Genomic DNA, 20,361 nt, shown 5'->3' with positions numbered 1-20,361 from the left:
TCATTACAAAGTTAGCTATCGAAAAGTTAAGAGTTTGGTAGCATCTGTGGCACAGCTTCATGAAGATATCACTATTTAGTGTTGTTACCTACGATCTTCTTGTTATGATTTAGGGTTACGAAACTAAGTGGACCTTGTAACTACCTAAAACTTCTAACACTCTAGAGTCTTAACCCCCTAAGACCATGTACTTATATCTTGCTTGTTTGTTTCTTAAATCTGTTCATTATTTAATACAGCTCATTAGTCACAAAGAAAATCCGCCATTGAATACAAAAACATTACAGAAGTATGTTGATTCATTCCTCTAAAGCTGTTGGCTACAATCTTCGTTACATTCATGTTATGCCGAGAGAGGAACGAGTATTCTTTCCATTTTTCACACCCATTCCGATCTTAAAGTGCTCGAGCCTCCACTCTACTTCCAAGGCGTTTTTAAAAGTGAAACGTTTGTACTACATTTACATTCTAATGTAGACTTTAATGTAATGAGAATAAGGTGTAATTTGATTGTGTTGAGAGTCGTACTCCAATTATAGTATCTGAGACAACGTTGGCACTGTTTCAGTAATGAAAGACACTGAGACTGACTCGGTGACATAGTACAAATCTTGATGAATGGATACATTCTGCTGCTATTTGGTTTAATCAGTGTGTGGATTGCTTAATTCAGGCATTGTATGAACTATGAGTCTTGGGAACTAGCTATTCGAGAGGTATTAGAGCTAAAATCTGTAATAAACATGGTTTTAGATTAAGATTTCTAGGCTTGCCGAATCCTTTCCTTACTGTACCTACCTATAAGTCGAAATCAATTGGCAAGAAAGAATTGGTTTTAAAATTACCTCTTTGTCTGATTCTTTATTTACCTACCTGATTAGAAACTTAGGTAGATACGTATACTTAGATATTCTAATATAACTCGCCTAACAAGCTGTTACAATACAAGAACAAAAATAAACCCAGTTTAAGAGCACTTTTAAGTTCTCCTCTACGAAGCTCGTTTACGTAAATCCTGGCCGGTCCCAAAAGAGTCCCCCTTGGCAAAACTTGGCCCTTTTTTAATCCACCTGTACATGTTTTACGATCGTCAACTTTTCCGTTATAAAAACTTCCTGGTCCGTGGCAATAAACATCAGAATAATGAAGGCTGCGTACTTGTTACTAAGTTACTTACTGTTTTAATCTATTAAAGCTCGCGTTGACCTTTTTAATCTTTCATGTCGTGTGTGGAGCGAGCTTGTAACTTTTAACAAGAGCCGGTTAATGAGTGAATATGTGAGGTGTTTTCATATGAAAAGAGTTTTCACAGGTCTGCTTTAAATCAGAGATGTCGGGTAGATAAAGGCATGAGTTGAGATTATGACGCTAATTCTACATTTTGTCACGTTGGCTCTCGTTACATTAATAGTATTAATTCTGTGTAGGTACTATTTAATACCTACGTGTTGTATGTGTTTTAGCACGATAGAAAAGTATGTTACAAACAAAAGAGTCTGAAATACCTAAAGTAATGAGAATCTACACTTAAAAGTAAAGTAGGTACACTATACCCAAGTACACGAGAATTTAAAACGTTACGCTTAAAGCACAACTTTAGAACACATTGAAACAACAGTTCTCAAACTACAGCACAAACAAAACAATGTCTGAACCAGTTCACTCGTTTATCCGGCTAATTCGGGCACTGTCCTAACTGCTAACCCGGTTTTGAAGGTACAGTTTTCACCTTTATACTCGAGTCCGTGACAAGGTACGCCACCTGCCCGGACCGGTCAACATCCGGGCCGACCGGACGTCATTTCAGAACCGGAAAATCGCCAATCTCCTCTCTCTAGGGATTTTTTTTTATTTTACACGCCCATGTTACTGACATCTGGTGCCGAATGTACTTTGTACAATTTAGTAGTTTGTGTACGACTGTACCCGACGGCAAGTTATTAGCTGTTAGTAATTTTAGGTGTTTTTGCTATATTTTTTCCTTGGTTGGGTACCGTTGCGTACACCGAAACAAAAGGTCGCGTTCTTATGATCGCTATAATGAGTGAAAGTGGGTTGAAGTATAACGAAAATATGGAGATCTTTTCGGCAGTAAGTGCGCAAAACTATTCGTGTTATTTTTCACAGATCAAGGGCGAAACATAATTCTACGAATTGGCAGTGGCGTAGCTACGGTACCTATTGCAGGGCGTTGCGGTGCACTGGGGTCTCCGAGCCTGGGGGTTACCTATGGTACGACGACAAACTATGGACACACAATAATCTAATATAGATAATAAAAAGGATCAATAACACTTTGTCCAACACCTGAGAATCGGACCCGTGACCTCGTGATCAGCCACGTAATTATACCTTTACACAAAATATTACTTTACGTTTTCAATAATGTACGGTCCCACAAACTGGGTTACCTATTTGTCATAGGTACCTGTAACTATGTACTTACCGGCTTAGACTTGATACCCATACCTCACTCAAAAAATCCCTGCCAAGAGAAAAACAAGATTTAGCGATGTAATTTGGGCACATTTTCGTGCTGAATTTATCCCTCATCAAATTGTCGAATTCTTAACCCATTTCCCTTTCCTATTTACGAGAAAACGTAATTTATAGTTAGGGAAAATGTTATCAGGAAGAGCTAACTGTAATAGGCTTTACAAAATAGATGTCCATGCATAAAGAAACAATAAAAACTGATACATTACTGCAGCTAAACGGAATATTCCCTTTATATCCCTTACATGGTTCGAGTTGGCAATACGCTATGATTTATAGTCGAAAGATATTTATTAGGCCAATAAAATTTGTCCTTAGCTCACACACGGCTTCCACCTTCTTCGGACGGCTGGCAGATTTACCTGCATGGTCGGTACTTCGGAAAGTACGGTAGCTAAAAATAAGCAGCATAAGAGTTTGAAGTTTGGCTTCATAAAATTGTTATTATTATACATCAAAAATATCTACTGTATTTAATTGAAACTTTCTGATTTCCAAAAATAAACTGTATATCCTTTCTGTTCGTAGCACTTTCGTAGACCCAGGCTACGGTGTACGTCGTTAATGCCTGAACAAAGATGTGCACCACGTGAGCACAGATACCTACGCATTGTTTATGCATTATTTTAGGCATTACAACAGGGTAATTGGCATGTGACTCCTCTTACTCGTATAGACGTATCCAGTTAAACCACTAAACCAATCAAAATAAAATGGTTATTTTTAGACCTTAGGCAATTGAGAAATTACCAAAAATATATCCATTTTGAATTATGGTACCTAATTGTATCAGTGAAAATAAACATTGAAATATTCAGTCGGGATCGTCGATAAAACACATTTATTAATAGTTAAAATAGATGCGCCATTCTAGGGTTTAGAAAAAGATGAATAAATCAGTTCCACTGATAAAAGATGGCGTATTTAGTTTTTTTTCTCTTGCGGGCTACCAGGTTTTATTTGTTGGCGTAAGCAGAAGTATCAGTCCGTCTAATCCAAGCGAATCGCAATCACGATCGCAAAATGATAGTCAAGTCAAAGCCAGAACGCCAAAAGTTTTCAGTTTGTACTAGGTTTTATTTTATCCCTCTGCACATTGGTGTGTGACCAACATTATTTTAAGATGCCATATTACCTATGGTAAATGGTCATAGGTAATATGGCGTCTTGAAATTATTCACCACTGCAAAATCTGTGAAGCGAGTGCCTAAAATAAGGTCAATGAAAATTGTATTAAATTTAATTTTTTTAAGAACAATGAACTCAAAGTTTCATGCTAAATAAATATAATTTGTCTAACTTGTCTCGGCCAAAACCTAACAGTAGTTTGTGAGCCACTGTGGAGTTTTTGATTGAATGAGCTACCTCTCATACATTACAAATAACATTTTGAATTCTTTAATAATGAAATCTACAGATTTCACCACCTTATGTATCTACATTATGTGGCTAACACTTACTGCAAAATCCTATATGTCAAACTAATCCACTAGGGTGTAAGGTAATGCTAAAAAGGCAGAATAGCTGTATATTAATAAAGTCACAGTGAATGTGACTAATTGAATTTGCATACTACATTTTAAAAAATGTACTTCCTGATGTGAATGGCATGACAGTGTCTACTTATGCACAACAAATAAATAACTGGTGACAATAGCATAGGAATAAGGACTATTTTGTTCTCAGCAATTAAACACAAATCATACACTATGACATAATATTTTCTATTTACACTAAAATACAACAAATACAAGTTAAATTTCATCAACCAGCTTGAATCTCTGATGTTGAGGTTCAGGAACAATATTGTAGTACTTCTTCAAGATGGTCTGTTGTTCCCGGCCACCATAAATCCTTTGTACCCATGTGTGGTCCCAGTTTGGCTCAAATTTTTCACAAGTAACTACTACTTTGCCAGGCTCCATTGCAAATATTGTGCCATTGCGACCAAAACCAACCTGGGATAATAAAAATTATGGACATTATTACATTATATTTCCTTTTAAGTAGGTACCTGGATGGTTAGGGACTATAGGGACCTTGCCCAATGGGATAGTATAGGTTAGAAAATGTTTAAATCAGTAGGTATTATAATAATATGTAATGTAAAAAATCCTAAAATCATTTAGGACCAAAACCAGCAAATACATAATATACTGTGCAAATCAAAAATGGGAAAAAGGCACTGTATGTCTTAATTAAACGATAGTTATACCTTGTAATAATGCTTTTAATTTTATACTTACATTCAATCCAGGGTGGAACCTAGGTGTTCTCTGTGTAGCAAGCATATGACCAGCCTGGACAAAGTGCCCATCTTGCACCTTCCATCCTCTGCGCTTTGGCTTCACCTTACAATTAGTATTCTGTGTACTACCTCCAGTCTTCTTACTGGCATTACGAACAAATTCTAAAATTAAAATAAAGTATTACATTTTCTAAGCAATTTCTAACCTCAATAGTGTTTCGAAATTGTGACTATGTTAAGTAGAAATGTTACCTTTGAGTGTCGAATTTACTTTGTTTGAACCCAATAGAAAATTTAGTGACATTTTCTATCAAAATATTGTTATTTTACAGTAACAAAATTCTTAGGCCGAGTCTCTCAAGTGTTGACTTTTCTTGCAAGAGACTGACAATTGACATATCAGACATTTGTTCATTTGACGTATTTCCATAGCCACTGGTTCTGTTCTACTTTCTCTATGTTTACAATCAGATTTTTGAACGAATAAAAAGACATCAGTAAAAACCTTGTGTTTGACATTGACAGTAATACAATAAAATCAATTTGCCGATTTGATATCAAGCAAGTAGCGTTGTTTATTCATACGCGTTGCTGCCTGGAATATAATCATTGTTTTGGAAATCGTGCATGATTTAAAAAGAGGACAAGACGTCTAATATAAACCATAGTGTTATCACCATGAACTCCGATCCTCTAAATATAGCAAGACGAAAGCTAAATGAAGTTCTCGGCGAGAAATCTACCAAATATTTCAATCATATGAAGCAGTGGTTTCGAATGAAGCTGACTAAAGAAGAGTTTGATGCAGAGGCTCGAAAATTGTTGTTCCCTGATCAAGTGCATTACCATAATGAGTTTCTTTTGGCGTTATTGAATAAGGTTGAAGGTTTGGCCGAAACGTCGATTAGTATTGCTCAAGAAAAAGCTAGTACCCATAACAGGAACAGTAGGCGACATAAGAGGAGTTCTCGCACATCAGAGAAGTCTCACTTTGAGGCTGTGGATTTGTTGGAGTATTTGCCACCTAACTCACCGCCGGGTGCGGGCAGCGATGGCGTCAAATATGCAGCACAGGTAAAGAACTGTTAAAAAAATATTGAATTACTATTCTTGACTTTTTATTATTGTCTGTGTAATAAGCTAATATTTTTGTGAATTCATGACAAAAATAATATCTAGAGTCATACTCTATAGATTATAATGTTATTATTTTTATTTACAGGAAATATTCCTACCTGACCATGCGCTGGTAGTTGGTCGGTTCATGTTAGCAGCCTGGGAACTGGGCCTAGAAGGAGCTGATGATGATGCTGCTGACATCATAGTAGTGGCTGTTCAGAACTTCCTCAAAAACGTCATAAGTGCTGTAATATCTCAAAGAAAAGGCTACAAAATACATAATAGACACTTTATGTATGATATTGGAGGAGATATGCCTAATTTATGGTTAAGGAATTCCCTGAAGCTCTATGATCCACAAAGTGAGGGTAGACTCAATGTGGATGAAGGCATGAGTGACTGTTTAGGACCAAGATGCCCTCCGACTATTGATGAAATGGAACATTCTGCTGCTTTTGAAATTGCTTGCAGGTGAGATACCATTTTTATAAATTCAATAATATAGTAGCTTCAAGAAATACCTGACTTTATAAACGTCTTCAAATGTGGAGAAAGCAATATTAAAGTGATTTCTAATTTATTCAAATTTCTATCTCTCAAAACCTGTAGCTGATGACTGACTGTCAAAATTACTTAAGTAATTTTACTAGATAAAAATATTTGTGGTAATTAAATCATTATTTTACTAGTTTATCGAACCCTTGCCCAGCAGAGAGACAGTAATGGGTAATAAAAAAATTGAATCATGTATTTTCTATTTCAGTGGCCCCGACACAGAGCCAAATGATGATAAAGTAACCATAGATGAATTCTACAACACATTACTACTACACAAGAATGTTATTGCTTGCCATTCAGTTTATGCAGTCAACATGGAAAGAATGGCTGTCATGCTGAATCACCCTAGTGTTTAGAAACTTAGTATTACTGTGTAATCATAATAATTATATCACAATGTATATTATAATAAACTTAGGATAAGAGCAATTACTTGTGATTTTTGTCTATTTATATCTGGATATAAATGGAAATGCATTACGACGTGACAATTGGATAGTTAACTGGGTTAACGAAGAAAATATTAAATGTATACTCATATGTGTAATTTTTTTTCTTAAATAATCTTGAAATTGTAATTATTACAGACTTGATTTTATTATGCGCTCTTTTGATATTAACTAAAATACGAAACTGTGACGTCATTAAACCGTATTTCTATAGTAAAATGTGTTATTTTATAAAGAGTAGCTGATTTGAGTCGTAGTCAAGTACCCTATTGGACGACACTATAGTAGTATTTTGATATATTAATATGAGTGACGAAAGAGTCACGGTGCCAAAAGTCTGGCACTTACTCATAATATAAAATAAAAAAGTAAGTTAAATAAAATATGTTTTATTCTTATAGACATGTAGTCAACATGACACAAACTCTTATTCACGAAACATACAACAATTATAAAATTATGAATAAACTCAATATAAGTTGATAATAAACAAATAATATAATAGGTACAAGTGCGTTTTGTTCCATAGTAAACAACCTTTGGCACATATAATTAGCTTGTAATCGCAGTGTCACTCTAAAAGGCCTACATTTGAAAATACAATCAGACAATTAAAAAATATTACAAGCCAAATATTTATACTGTACAAATTTTATTACTTGAATAATTATGTATAAAATAGATAATCTTTATTACATAACCACCGGACCCGGCGATTTTATACCTACTTCATCTCAAAATCTCGGCAGATTTTACGACATCGAATAAACCTAATTTTTATATAACTATTCTTCTACTTGTTGTACTAAAGGCGACGTAGTTCCCGGTTCTGATTGTTCGGAAGGTGACTCAATAGTCACTGCCGGAAGACTTCTGTGAGGAGTTGCCTGTGGACTGGGTGTAGGTCTACTTGGCAACTGTTCTAGCTCATGAGACTCCGCAGATACGTCAGGCTGCACGCTGCCAAGCAGGTTACGCTTTTTCCACGCAACGATACCAAGGATGGATAGAAAAGCTATTATGCCAAGTGCTCCGAAAGTTATACCGGTAGCTGATGCTGTTGACATCGTGTATAAACCTGGGAGGAATAATAATTGTAAGTATTAGTATTCTTTACTTAGTATTTTTGCGACAAAACCGTTCAAGGCGATATTACTTCGACAAGACCATTTTGAACTTACCTGAATAAACCGTACCTTTACATAATAAACGTATGTAAAAGCATACCAGACATACCAGTAGCTCGATTCTCTAGAACTATCGACCAGAGACAACCGCTATCGACAAAATTTTGAAAGAAAATCTGATGACTGATCAGCGCCTCTAGTCGGCGCCGCAGTAACTATTTTGGCAGTACATTTATACAACGTGTCCCAAAACTCAACGTCAAAACGAAAACCTGAGTAAGGCCGAGTGATGTTGGCTCTTAAAAAATATAAAAAAATATTAATTAATATAAATTTTTCAGGACTGACTGTCAAAGTTAAGTGATGAAATATTTTCAAGGCATAGTTCGCCATAAAAGGGATATTTTCAGAAATTCCAATGAAGTTGTGTGCAAATAATGAATTGAAATTTGTAGTAGCGTTACTTAGGAATACTCCACACAAAAAAAGAACTAGAAAAGAAGTCATTTGTAGACGTAAACTCACCAGAAGGTGGCAATTTACAAAAATGGTTGTCATTTTGAAACTACATGAGATAGATTTTTTTTTTTTGAGAGCTAACACCACTCGGCTTTACTCAGGTTTTCGTTTTGACGTTGAGTTTTGGGACACGTTGTATAAAATTTTCATATTCGACAGTACCGACCGTAGAGAATCGCGCTACTGAGTATCTAATTTTAACTTGTCTGTCTACGAGTAACTTGATTTCAGATTAATATTACTCTATACCTCGTATAAAATATTGTAAATAAGTACCCTTTTAAAAACTCACTCAAAGCGATTATTTGTAAAAATTGCACACACATCACACTTGAAATCTGGAGTTGTCAGTAACTTACCTCAATGATTGTACTTTCTCTCTATCTAAAAAGTATAGAATTGCAAAACGAAAAATAAGATGCTAAGCAGAAACCTTTCAGTGCGAGGCAAACCCAAAGAAGAAACACTCAGAAAAGCGAAGAAATCAAATTAATATTTACATTTGAAAACCAGCCCACTCACCGCTAACTGTCTTTGAATCAAGGGGACAGTGCTCTTAGGACTATGGTTTAAAACCATACCTTGAAAAAATTGCAGACATTAATTAGGATGCTGGAGCAGTTTTGTTACCTATTACTTTTAATAAACACGTACTTTAGCTACTAATATAAACAAAAAACATTTTGGATAGTGGTTAACCTTTTTCACACATAAGGCCTAACCCCTCCCTCATTACGGGAGGAGATCCTTGCCCAGCAGTGAGACATATGGGTTATATTTATTTATTATTTTACCTACAGGCTGTGGTTTTCCCCCGACAAAAAACGAAACCAGACAGTACATCACTAGATACGGAACACTTAAGGTGCGTTGGCCTAATGAACAAAGACTAAATAAGTAGGTACTTATTATACAAACCTTCAACTTCAAACTTAATGACATCAGTGTACTCTTTGCCGTCGTCCAGTCCGGCACAACATGTCCATTTGCCGACATCTTCATACTTTACTTTACGAATAGTGACTGCACAGTCTCCGCGGTCTAAGCTCTTGTTCGCCGGGAAGTAGAATCTCTTAAGAAGAGGACTGGAACAGAAATCATCAGGTACCAGATCGAATAACGGCCATACTGCAAATTGCAATAGATATTTAAGGTTTTGCTAATTGCTATGGAATTCTAATACTTGCGTTCGATCCCCACGAAGTCCAAACAAAAATATTCAGGTTCTGGTTGTTATTTCAACTAGTAAATCCATGATTCTATACACTTGTAGGACTTCCTATAATGCTTAGTACGGGATTTTACGGGACACCAGTAAAATTTAATCATACAGTATGCATGGCAACTTACTTAGCCTCCGTGGCAGTCGAATCGATGCTGAACGGCGAATCCTTGGGTGGTTCAAACCGACAATACTTTAGAGGGACCAGACCTCTAGTGGTGGTACAAAACAGTGTAACAGACTTTCCATGTACAGCCGTGATATTACTTTTGACGGCAGCCATTGGGTTCACGACCCTCAATTTGATGGCCTTTAGCTGTTCCACGCCGGCTGTCTTTCCTCCTATGTGACAACGCCATATTCCCGCGTCGTTCTTTGAAGCGCTGATCTTGATGGCACATTTGCCATAATTCGTATCCAGTCCTGTAAATCTGACACAGCCCTGTTAATTTAATAAGACTGCAAACAGGGAATTTAGTTTTCGATCCTAGGGTGTTAAAGAATAGGACAATGGTTTGGTTACCCATCGAAAAGTTTACCGCGTTTTAAGTTCTAGTATAAATATTTGTATGCAGCTGAAGATAAGTCTTCAGCTATAATATGTTTGTAATGATAACTACAATAGATCAATAAATAGATCAAACAATAGTTAATTCCACATATTATTATTATTTACCTATAACACCTAGTCGTTTGTTGCCGCGGCGATACTGTAATATATCGTTGGTTATCACATTGAAATAGCCATAAAATATATTATTATAATAACTTATGTCAACTCCTTACTGAAATAATCTCTTTATTTACCTACCTACAATGTACTGAATAGGCAGATTTTATGACGTATGCCTATTCAAAAGTCGAGTAGGACTAATTAATTAGTCTTAATTATACGGTTATTTTTATGGTTGACTAAAAAAGTGACCGATTTATTATAAGTAGGTAATTATAAATCATACCTTTGGCTAGTTGTTTCCATTGATGTAATAACTGATGGGTGATGAGTTAAATATCTTACAAGGAAATAGGTAAGTGATTGATGATGATTTTATGTGTATCTAAGTAGTACTAGATACTTCTGCTACATTCCTCGACACAAGCAGGATAAACTAAAGCTTAAGTACTCTACCTACTGAAGGTGGCTGGATGGGCAATCCCTACATATGATAAGTGTTAAAAAATATCTAAATGTATTTTCTTAACCATAATTAAATTCAATTAATTTAATTTTAATTTATTTCAAGTTGAAATCAAAATTCAAAGGGTCCTAGGCGGCCAATCCGAAGTTGTAAACTTAATGTGAATAAAAATATTTTTTTACTTACGAGTATCGCGTCCCATTGGGATGTATAAATCCACAGTAACCCATAGGCATGTCAGAACTGCATCCTATAACCACTTTCTCATTTTCGAGCGCCAAAATAATTTCTGTACCATCTTCTTTAAAAGTCCTAAAAGCTGAGAATAAAATACCGAATAACACTTCTGCTTCACATAAATATTATCACAATATTATTACTACCCATACCTCGCGTTTTAGAAGGATATTCACTGAGCATTAAAGTTAATATCACGAAGTAATAATTATATTTCCACATATTTACTACTAGACACGGCTCTGTCGGGACGGTGAATGCGGTGTGTACCTACCCGCTTTAAATCTGTTATCCTCTCAAAACTAGTGATAATTGTGTGTCAAAAGGTCGGTGGTTTATGGCTGCACTTGATAACTCGAGCGACACATTCAACCCTAGTTGTTACTCAATAGCCACTATTATATTATAGCAATGTTATCAATGCATAGAAAAAATATTAAAGACGTCACGTGGTCGTCACGAAATGTTAGTAGACGCTAGTCAGTCACACTCACTGGAGAATAACATTGCTTAGTTTTCAGCTCTGCAGGTTTAGTTAAAGATTAAACAGAAATGTTAGGGGTTTGTGTTTTTAATTCCGAATGCTGGCAAATAAAGGTATCTTAATACAGACACAATATTGTTGATCAAAGAAATAAAAGTAAAGTGTTGTCTACTAAGAACCTAGCGTAACACAAGCATCTGTTAATAGGCAAATACGTTACGAGTGTGTAGTTCATGTAAATTTTAACATTGTAATTATTTGTTCAAAGCAGGCTCTTTTACCGCTATGTGGTGTGAAATTTTATGTTATTGTAAGCCTTAACAGGCCTCTCCAATGAATACATTATTGACAATTTAAATAATTTAGGCTCACGTTTGTGCCAAGATCATTATTAATTTGCTATCTAATTAATTGCTTATTTACTGTCACAATTACCAAGTGTTTTTTTTTTAATGCGTAGGTGTTTTTTATTGATAAAAAAGCAATTGTATGGCTACAGATAAAAAGAGAAATAAATAGGCATAAAATGGCTTTTAAATGTACTTATTTGGGGTTCAGTATATTCTCTATTTTTTAAATGTCTGTAATCACTTATCACTATTACCGCACTACCGTAGCAATGATAGCTCAGTGGTCTTAGCATGCGCCTCTCACGCAAGCGGTCGATGGTTCGGACCCGAGGCAACACACCCAATTACTTTTTATCGCACTTAGCCATCGTGGTGGCTCTTACCATGGCCTTATTCCGCAAGAAGACACTGCCCTGCAATTTATTTATTATCATATTCTCGCATTATCTAGGACTTCTGAATCAACCATTCGTATTATGGATAATAATTAAAATATCTAACAATTTTAATGATAGATACCTAATAAAAAGAACAAGTAATAAGATCCTAATAAAAATCAAGGTTGTACAGAAACTCAAATGTATTTATCTTACAATATTTAATTAGTCTTATATTTTTTTATATAAAAATAGATATCTAAAACAGTTACTTTTTATTACCAAGAGATCAAAACAATAATTTTATTGTTTGTTTTATCTTGTTTACGAATTCGAGAAGGGTGGCAGAATGCTTAAACCGTTAACAACTTTATACAGTTTATCAAAAAGAGTTCTTACCTCACTGGAATAGAGTCCAAAATTCTACTATCACACTGTAATCAGCTTTGGGAACATGTCATTTTGGACTTTAAATCAAGTAAATAAGTTCGATATTTCATTGACAACATGTGAATATTTAAACGGTCATTCGCACAAGTGTTAGTGTGTTACAATATTAAAATAAATACTATGTATTAGATTGAAGGGAACATTTATTACACGTATGTACTATCGTAGTATTATTTACAAGACGAGGTGATCATTTCCTCCTATTTCTATTGTTTCTACTTTTATTATCTGGTTTCTTGTCTGCCGTTAGTTCTTGCTGTAGTTTCTTTAACATCTGGGGTGTGATTAATCCCTGCAACAATACCGTACATTTAATAATTATATTCAACTGTTCTATTGAATTTGCTTCTTACTAATTTGAATACTACTTAGAATGTTTAGTTTTAATTTTTCGTGTTTATACGTAATTTATCTTTTGGAGAAATCTATCTATCCATAATATCGCAGTTTACGCTGTATTCTTGATTGATGACATGTAAATATATTATTAAATGCAGGAGCTAAAAAGTCTTAGTAGAGTTTTGTAATCAAGGAAAACATTATGTCCTCTCACTTGCTTACAACAAACCCTCTTATTCATAAACACACTATAAACCTATTTTAGTTAAAACACTACTGAAATACTATTATCTTTTTCATTTCGCTAAGGAGTGAAAGAAACAAAACACTTTATAAGCCTTTCATAACTTCATATAATATATTTTTATGAATAAGAGGGAAAATGTTTATCTACAGTTTAGCACTGTGTTATGCTCACAACAAATAATAATTTCTTATTGATTGTTTAACTTACCCTAGCAACAAGCATATCGGAGAGTTTTCCTTTATCATCGGCCTTGTTCCTGACGTGTGACGCGACCCGCGTCTGTCGCTTGTTGCTGAGCATGCTCACGTCTGTGTCCTCGTCGCGGAGTACTTGCTCTGAGTTTCTTAGTAATCTGTACCAATAAAATGATTAGGTATGTACCGTGAAAATATTAGGTCGAGGAAAAAGTCTTTTCCCATTATAGTATGTATGAACTTGTATAATCTTGTTTGTAGAGTAGAGTTTGTTGTTGTGTAGAGAATACACAAAAAAGCTCGATTTTTGGGTACCTCACGAACTCACTGAGAGAAACCTAATGAACCATCTACTCATTCGTGATTCTTGAAGCCGAAGAGATTTTTTTACAAGTTCATACATACTATAATGCGAAAAGCCTTTTTCCCCGACCTAATAGAAAAAGAATCCTCCGAGCGGACACTCGACTGGGACGGCTAATTTAAAGTATATATACTTATAAAAGATTGTCTTAGTAAGTGCATTTGGTCATTGGGTGTTAAAGAAACATTTATTTTGTTGAAGTTAAAAGCAATATTATCAAATTGCTACCATTAAAGTCATATTATCGACAGCTGGTAGATAGTTTTTCGTAAAACACTAGTATTCTTGGAAAAGACAAGTTTCTAGCCATATATTTAAGTTTTAATAAATAATAAATAATTTAATATTATAGGTAGTAGTAGTACTGCATATATACCTTGTTATTTGGAATATTCCTTGCTGTATAATTGTGTCTAGTTCTGATTCCATATCACGCACCAATCTCACGTCCGGAAACATGTCGGGGAAACGATAACTGTGAACAAAAAAGAACTTCAAAATTAGGAACTACTATTAAGACTCTAAGTTTAGATTTCTAATAGACATAGCTTACTAACTGCGCTAAGTGCTAATCAATTTTGGCCCATTCTAGGATTTTAAGTCCCCAACCCGCACTTGACTTCACCCCTCAAGGCCTGACCTCTCCCTTATTTCGGGAGGAGACTCTTGCCCAGCAGTGGGACATTAATGGGTTAAGTTTTTTTTCTGTTTATAATCAGTCTTTCGACTATTAGCAGATGCGTTGTTTAACTGTTGCTGAAAATAGTTTTTATTTTATTCTAGGATTCAAAACTAATACTTCTGAGCTGCAGTTACACTCACTACTGCAATGCCACTGAGGCAATTAAGGTCGTAAGTAAACAGCTAAATATTATTGTTATAGTTACCTTAACCACAAATAAAGTTCAAGCACATCAAACACTGACTCCAGATGTACTAAGTCCATGATAGTTTTAGGCGAGGGTAGCGGCCAGTCCACACAGTTACATAGCCAGTTCTTTGTTAACGGCTCGTTGCGACTGTATTGACGAACCATCTGTAAATAAGAATTATTACATCACATTATAATCATTTTATTGGTATTTTCTAAGGAACTTTTACATTCAGTAAAACCCAAAAATTATTTAACTACTCTTGTTGTTTGTTCTTGCGTGTACGGGCGTATACGTGCATGTCTAGGTTCATTTCTCCTAGCACATATGGCACACTAAAATAAAACAAGCAGATCACAGGCTCAAATATGATGATGGATCAAATAAATTTGGATATTTTTCGTAGATCTTTAAGATACCCTGTGGCATTGTAAGTGGCAGATGGGCATAGATACAGTAATGCAGATGAGCACTGAACATACTAAGTCGTTATTACATACCTTTAGGAATGTAGCACAGACAAAAGGTAGCTTGTTATTGATAGGTGCACAACAGAACACGTAACGAGCCCGTAACGGAAGCGGCACGTGTTGTATCATCTCTGCCAAGAACTTGAACCCTTCTGTGTTGCACATGAAGTACAGAGAGTCGTCCACTGTGCATAGATGTACAAATATATCCTGAAATCGATAATTAATTTATTATTCGGTTAAATTCATTTCCGCAGATTGTCAAAGTATTGTACTATTAAGTTAATGTTGCTATTGTCAAAACCAAAATAAATAAAAAATATTATTAATATTTCTCTAAAGAAAACGTCAAGAATTTATCCATTACCAGTAAAATTAAAAGTATTATAAAATACTTCAAGGGGCTATTCAACAACAAAAAAACAATCCTTTCTAATATGTTATGAATGAGAAAGTCTGTCTATTACTTTGCAGACTAGGGTCAAATATAAAATGTTTTTCAAAAATAAACCCCTATTTTACTTATGGATACGTAACACTTGATTTAAATGCTTGAAGAATCACGCGGGTTAGCTAATATTATAAAATATATGTTCTCTCACCATAAGACTACTAAGACTCGCATGAGGTAGATGGTAGGCGTACAGCTCCATTTGTTCGGCGGTAGGATGTAACCCTGCCTGCGCAACCGGGTCGGGTTGTCGAGACAATAACTCTTTCAGTGTGGCCAGATCTTCTGATTTGTATGTCGTTACGTAGCCTGTCTCCCATGCGCTACCGTATCTGCCGGCTCTACCTGCGGGAGTAAATCGGACATTATATTTGAAAATAAAAGATGAATAGATATGAGTAGTGACTACATTCAAGAATGAACATTATCAAGTCAGTAGCCCTGTTATGCTTTTCTGTACAGTTTTACCAGAATTTGCAATTATTTGTGCTGATGTGTGTGAAGGCTAGGTATGTATAAACCATGTAGTATCCAGTGCAATCCGTTTTACTGACTTATAGTTTAGAGTAATTTAAATTTTTAAATGCACATTCAAAGCATGTTTTATTTAAGAATGTGGTACTCACCCGCGATCTGCAAAGCTTGGGATATACTAATTACATCCATTTCTTTATCACCATCTTCGTTCACCACTGGCTTAATTAGAGAATAGAATATTATTCTTCTTATACTCCTAAAAACATAACAAGAAATTAAGGAATAAAATTACTTTCTCGTGTTTACCATAAATTAAAATGACATTGCGGTTTAGGGACTTTCCGTTCTTCCAAGAACTTTTCTAGTGTTTTCCATCACCAAAATTTGACACCTCCCTAAGTTTTTAGTGAATTACATACAATTTACTTAAAAACAAAAAAAAACATTTATTTTTCAAATATATATTTTTATTGTTAGAAAAGTAGTTTATATGTTTAGTAAGGATAAAGGGATAAACTTACAAATTAATACCAAGTCCTATAGCGTCAGTGGCGACCATCACTTTACAAGAACTGTTGGGGTCATTGAACTTGTTTGCTTGTGCCAACTTCGTGCCTGGCGGAAGACTACCGTATATCACCGCTACTTCTTGACCCCTAAAACAAAGGAACACTTTTGAAAATATTTACAAAATGTTATATGTTTACTTGTTGCGGACGGCACATAAGCTGTTTCGTTTTTAGGGTTATGATAGCTAACTAAATTATTCACGAACACAATACTATGGTTAATAGCCAAACTGGTGAAGAATAGCCTTCCGATTACAATAAAAAATAACTGAAATTAAGATTTAATTGAAAACAAAATGATTTTGTTCTTATATGATATTTTTAAAAAAAACGAAACTAACTAAAAATGCGACATGTGTAATAAAACATACAGTCACACACATACACAACTATCTATATGGACCATACAATTAATTATCAAATGGGAATCGAACCCACAACACTTGGCAAAACAACCACACTATCCACGACACCATAACTTATATGTTCAATTGCATCTTCATCGAAATAGCTTCAGCAATTTCGACACTGGAAACAAAAACCTGCCAACAGGTTTATCTCCTACAATACTTTATATTGATTGGATACCTGCCTCACACGGGACTGACCTCTGTTCAATGGCTCGACTTACACTGTAAATGTCGTTCTTATTGAAACACACTATACAGTCGCCTTGCTTCACATTGTCTAAGGATCCTAATGCTGAGTCCTCCACTTTTAACTCTGTTAGCCTTTTGTATGTTCTGACCTGAAATGTAAACCAAATTAGAATTACTAATTTATTTATTTATTTATTTAAACTTCTTATACATAAATTGTATAAAGGCGGACTTAATGCCAAAGGCAAAGCTAATTATATTTTTAATTATACAATATGATTTTAAATTAGCAAGGTGATAGAATGATTATTGCCTAAGGTTGTCTAAGATCTAAGTAAATATAAATATTAAGGAAAGAACATCAACTTTTTCACATATTTTGTTAAAGATATCTTTCGTCGGATAGTAATTGTTGCAACATTTTTGCACAATTCTTTTGTGTGAAAATCAAATAAAAATGACAAGGTATAAAATGATAAATAATGAAAACATTACCCACCTGTAATTCTTCACCAGTTGTGTTACAAATTTCTTCTATAAGATGTATAGAACCTGCTTCACCACACAAATGGATCTCATCTGCCTGTAATCCTAAAATTAGATCATTAGATTTAATATCTTATTACAGTGTAAATACGGTTTATTTTTGTGCTTACTGCATATTTTTACCTAAAATAGCTCTTGTCCACGCCCACCCTCTGCCTCTGTCTCCAATCATTTGGATTTCATCAATAATAGCTACTTCATCTGGTGACAAAGAAATATAATTTGAACTACAAATATATACTCTAAATCCTCAAGCAGTCCTTGATTTCCTGAGCATTAATGAGCAATAGACAGACACAATCTTTTTATGCAATGGTGCAGCATTTATTCTATTTAATGTTAGTCATTCAAAATACTATATATGTGCTGCAGGATGAAATTGGTGTCAATTATTCTATTATTAAACTTCAGTGACTCAGTGATCCAGCACATAAGCAGCAATTTACGTTAAGTTATGCGGGCCTAGTGCCTCCCTCTTTACGGGAGCAGACCCTTGCACAGCAGTGGGATATTTATGTATTAAATTTATTTATTTATTAACTTTAATTTACGAAATTACTTACACTTATGATTTAATGACGTCATTTCCACAGTACATGCAACATGATTGGATGGTGTGAGTTCATCATCTTGTATTAAGTATTGTTCTTCTGGGGCCTCAGTCTCTTCTGCTTCATTTGTTAAAGAGTTACACTGTGTCGCATGCCTTCTTTCTTCACCTGTTATTAGATCACATGGAGTACCCTAGAGGGAAAAAAAATATTTTTTATAGCTGAATATATATACCAGGATATATTATGCAGGGTATATTTACAGCAAGGCAGCTATAGAGTAACCTATATCAGAATTTTATATATAATAGGTTTTTTTTTTAGAAAAAGCAATAAGATCTCTTACTAAGCATGACTTTTGTGGCAAAGACATTATAAATACACAAAGGAAATAATGTAAATACAAAAATATTAGTAGCCATAATGATACTATAGGTGTGATAACAATTTAAATTGTATACCACAGGGCCTAGTATCTAGATCCTAGATTGGCAATAAGTTAAATATTTAACATTAAATCTCTAGACTCACATGTTTATTAGACTTATGATATATTTCAGTTGCCAACAACTTCAAGGGACCACAGTAAACACCAGATTTGGCTGTTAAAAACCTCTCCATAGCATGATAAGTCTTTCCGGAGTTAGTCGGTCCAGCATGGAAGATTATCTTTCTGTTCATCCCTCTTGCTTCTGGGTACCTGCATACAAACAATGAATGTTTTCATAAACATTGTTATCATTCATACAACTTGCATTAAAAGATAAGAAAGAATGATTACTTGCTCAATGGCAAAAGGTCATCTTTGTTACTTGTTTTGAGAAGGTGAATAAGTAATATATTCAAAATAAAATAATTTTCATTACTTGCACTGCAGCTTACTAATATAAGAAATTTAATGTATTTTGCAATACAACATACCTAATATTGAGTCCAATAAGAATGTAAATTAGGATTTTTCTAAAAACTTTACAAATACATACCAATTAGCAGGCGTCCTTAAGTCTGATATTTTTTTCAAGTCTTCTAAACAGTCTAGGTGAGGAAATGCTTGTCTAGCATGTCTTAGGAAGTACGGAAACAAGTCATCTACATGGCCAGCACCTAGAAACAGGACATAGTTATACTAAAATTTATTTTATTATCTTGATGTTGATAAGAACAATTATTTGTTTTGTACACACATACATAACTCTAATAATATGTCGTGACCTATATAATATAGAAATGTGCTTTATCATGAAATACCGCGCTAGCAGCCAAATACGCAAATAGTTAAAGAAAGTTGACGCGCAAAAAAAAAGTAAGAAAAATACCAACCTTGTAAAATATCACTGATTATTATGTGTAAATCTGGAGGTAGATCATGTTCTAAACAATGTCTTCTGAACGAAAGGAACGCCTGATGCAATAGCTGATCATCTAACCCATTTTCTGAAGCTAACACTCGCACTTCAGGTTTCTGGTAGAATTTGTTAAGAATCTTCAGCAGATCTTGTTTCTTTAGACGGCCGGTAAATTCTTCTCCAATGTTTATGTCATCAGGATTCGGTTTCACAGGCACAGGAACAAAAAGTGCAGCAGGATTACCACGATCGTGCTTCTTCGTTCTGAGCAAAATATAACCTAAACGGCCCAATTTGTCTTTGCGCGTGCAAAGTACGTTACTTCTAAGAAAGGGAGAGACAGTTTGTTGTACTTTATCACCACAGTAAAGAGCTAATATTCTTGTAAATCCTTTATACATCTTGATTAAGAAACAAAAAATAAATTGACTAAAAATTTTATTCTCTCGGCTGTCATTCCCGTTGAGTTGATTCTGTTTTTTTTTCTCAAATGTCATATGGTTTCTTTTTTTAGCTGACCATCGGATAATAGTTTAACGCAATGGCTTTTTAGTACCTTTC

The 20,361-nt window shown here is 34.7% G+C and overlaps 4 protein-coding genes across 4 annotated transcripts; 1 reads left to right on the top strand and 3 right to left on the bottom strand.

The window, feature by feature from the left end:
- Positions 1-4,199: 4,199 nt before the first annotated feature.
- On the bottom strand, positions 4,200-5,137 carry mRpL27 (mitochondrial ribosomal protein L27). Its single transcript, XM_076116281.1, has 3 exons — positions 4,997-5,137; positions 4,743-4,906; positions 4,200-4,454 (listed from the first exon to the last, which is right to left on the bottom strand). Exons 1-3 carry the CDS (start codon positions 5,046-5,048, stop codon positions 4,251-4,253), a joined length of 420 nt encoding a protein of 139 aa, XP_075972396.1. The 5' UTR covers positions 5,049-5,137; the 3' UTR covers positions 4,200-4,250.
- A 133-nt stretch (positions 5,138-5,270) lies between these two features.
- LOC142974342 (transcriptional adapter 1-2-like) lies at positions 5,271-7,102 on the top strand. Its single transcript, XM_076116610.1, has 3 exons — positions 5,271-5,818; positions 5,967-6,334; positions 6,627-7,102. Exons 1-3 carry the CDS (start codon positions 5,423-5,425, stop codon positions 6,775-6,777), a joined length of 915 nt encoding a protein of 304 aa, XP_075972725.1. The 5' UTR covers positions 5,271-5,422; the 3' UTR covers positions 6,778-7,102.
- Positions 7,103-7,243: 141 nt separating this feature from the next.
- On the bottom strand, positions 7,244-11,496 carry LOC142974340 (uncharacterized). Its single transcript, XM_076116609.1, has 5 exons — positions 11,267-11,496; positions 11,064-11,196; positions 9,867-10,169; positions 9,435-9,601; positions 7,244-7,948 (listed from the first exon to the last, which is right to left on the bottom strand). Exons 1-5 carry the CDS (start codon positions 11,334-11,336, stop codon positions 7,656-7,658), a joined length of 966 nt encoding a protein of 321 aa, XP_075972724.1. The 5' UTR covers positions 11,337-11,496; the 3' UTR covers positions 7,244-7,655.
- A 1,263-nt stretch (positions 11,497-12,759) lies between these two features.
- Positions 12,760-20,278, bottom strand: Suv3 (Suv3 RNA helicase). Its single transcript, XM_076116608.1, has 15 exons — positions 19,775-20,278; positions 19,438-19,558; positions 18,986-19,154; positions 18,467-18,647; positions 18,027-18,104; positions 17,857-17,948; positions 17,367-17,506; positions 16,711-16,845; positions 16,339-16,445; positions 15,864-16,057; positions 15,292-15,471; positions 14,807-14,955; positions 14,296-14,394; positions 13,569-13,713; positions 12,760-13,067 (listed from the first exon to the last, which is right to left on the bottom strand). The coding sequence occupies exons 1-15, from the start codon at positions 20,199-20,201 to the stop codon at positions 12,966-12,968; spliced, it is 2,319 nt and encodes a 772-aa protein (XP_075972723.1). The 5' UTR covers positions 20,202-20,278; the 3' UTR covers positions 12,760-12,965.
- Positions 20,279-20,361: the final 83 nt, after the last annotated feature.

Source organism: Anticarsia gemmatalis, chromosome 7 (assembly GCF_050436995.1).
Source record: "Anticarsia gemmatalis isolate Benzon Research Colony breed Stoneville strain chromosome 7, ilAntGemm2 primary, whole genome shotgun sequence".
In the NCBI taxonomy this organism is placed as follows: Eukaryota; Metazoa; Arthropoda; class Insecta; order Lepidoptera; family Erebidae; genus Anticarsia; species Anticarsia gemmatalis.
This window is presented reverse-complemented; position numbering and strand designations above follow the sequence as displayed.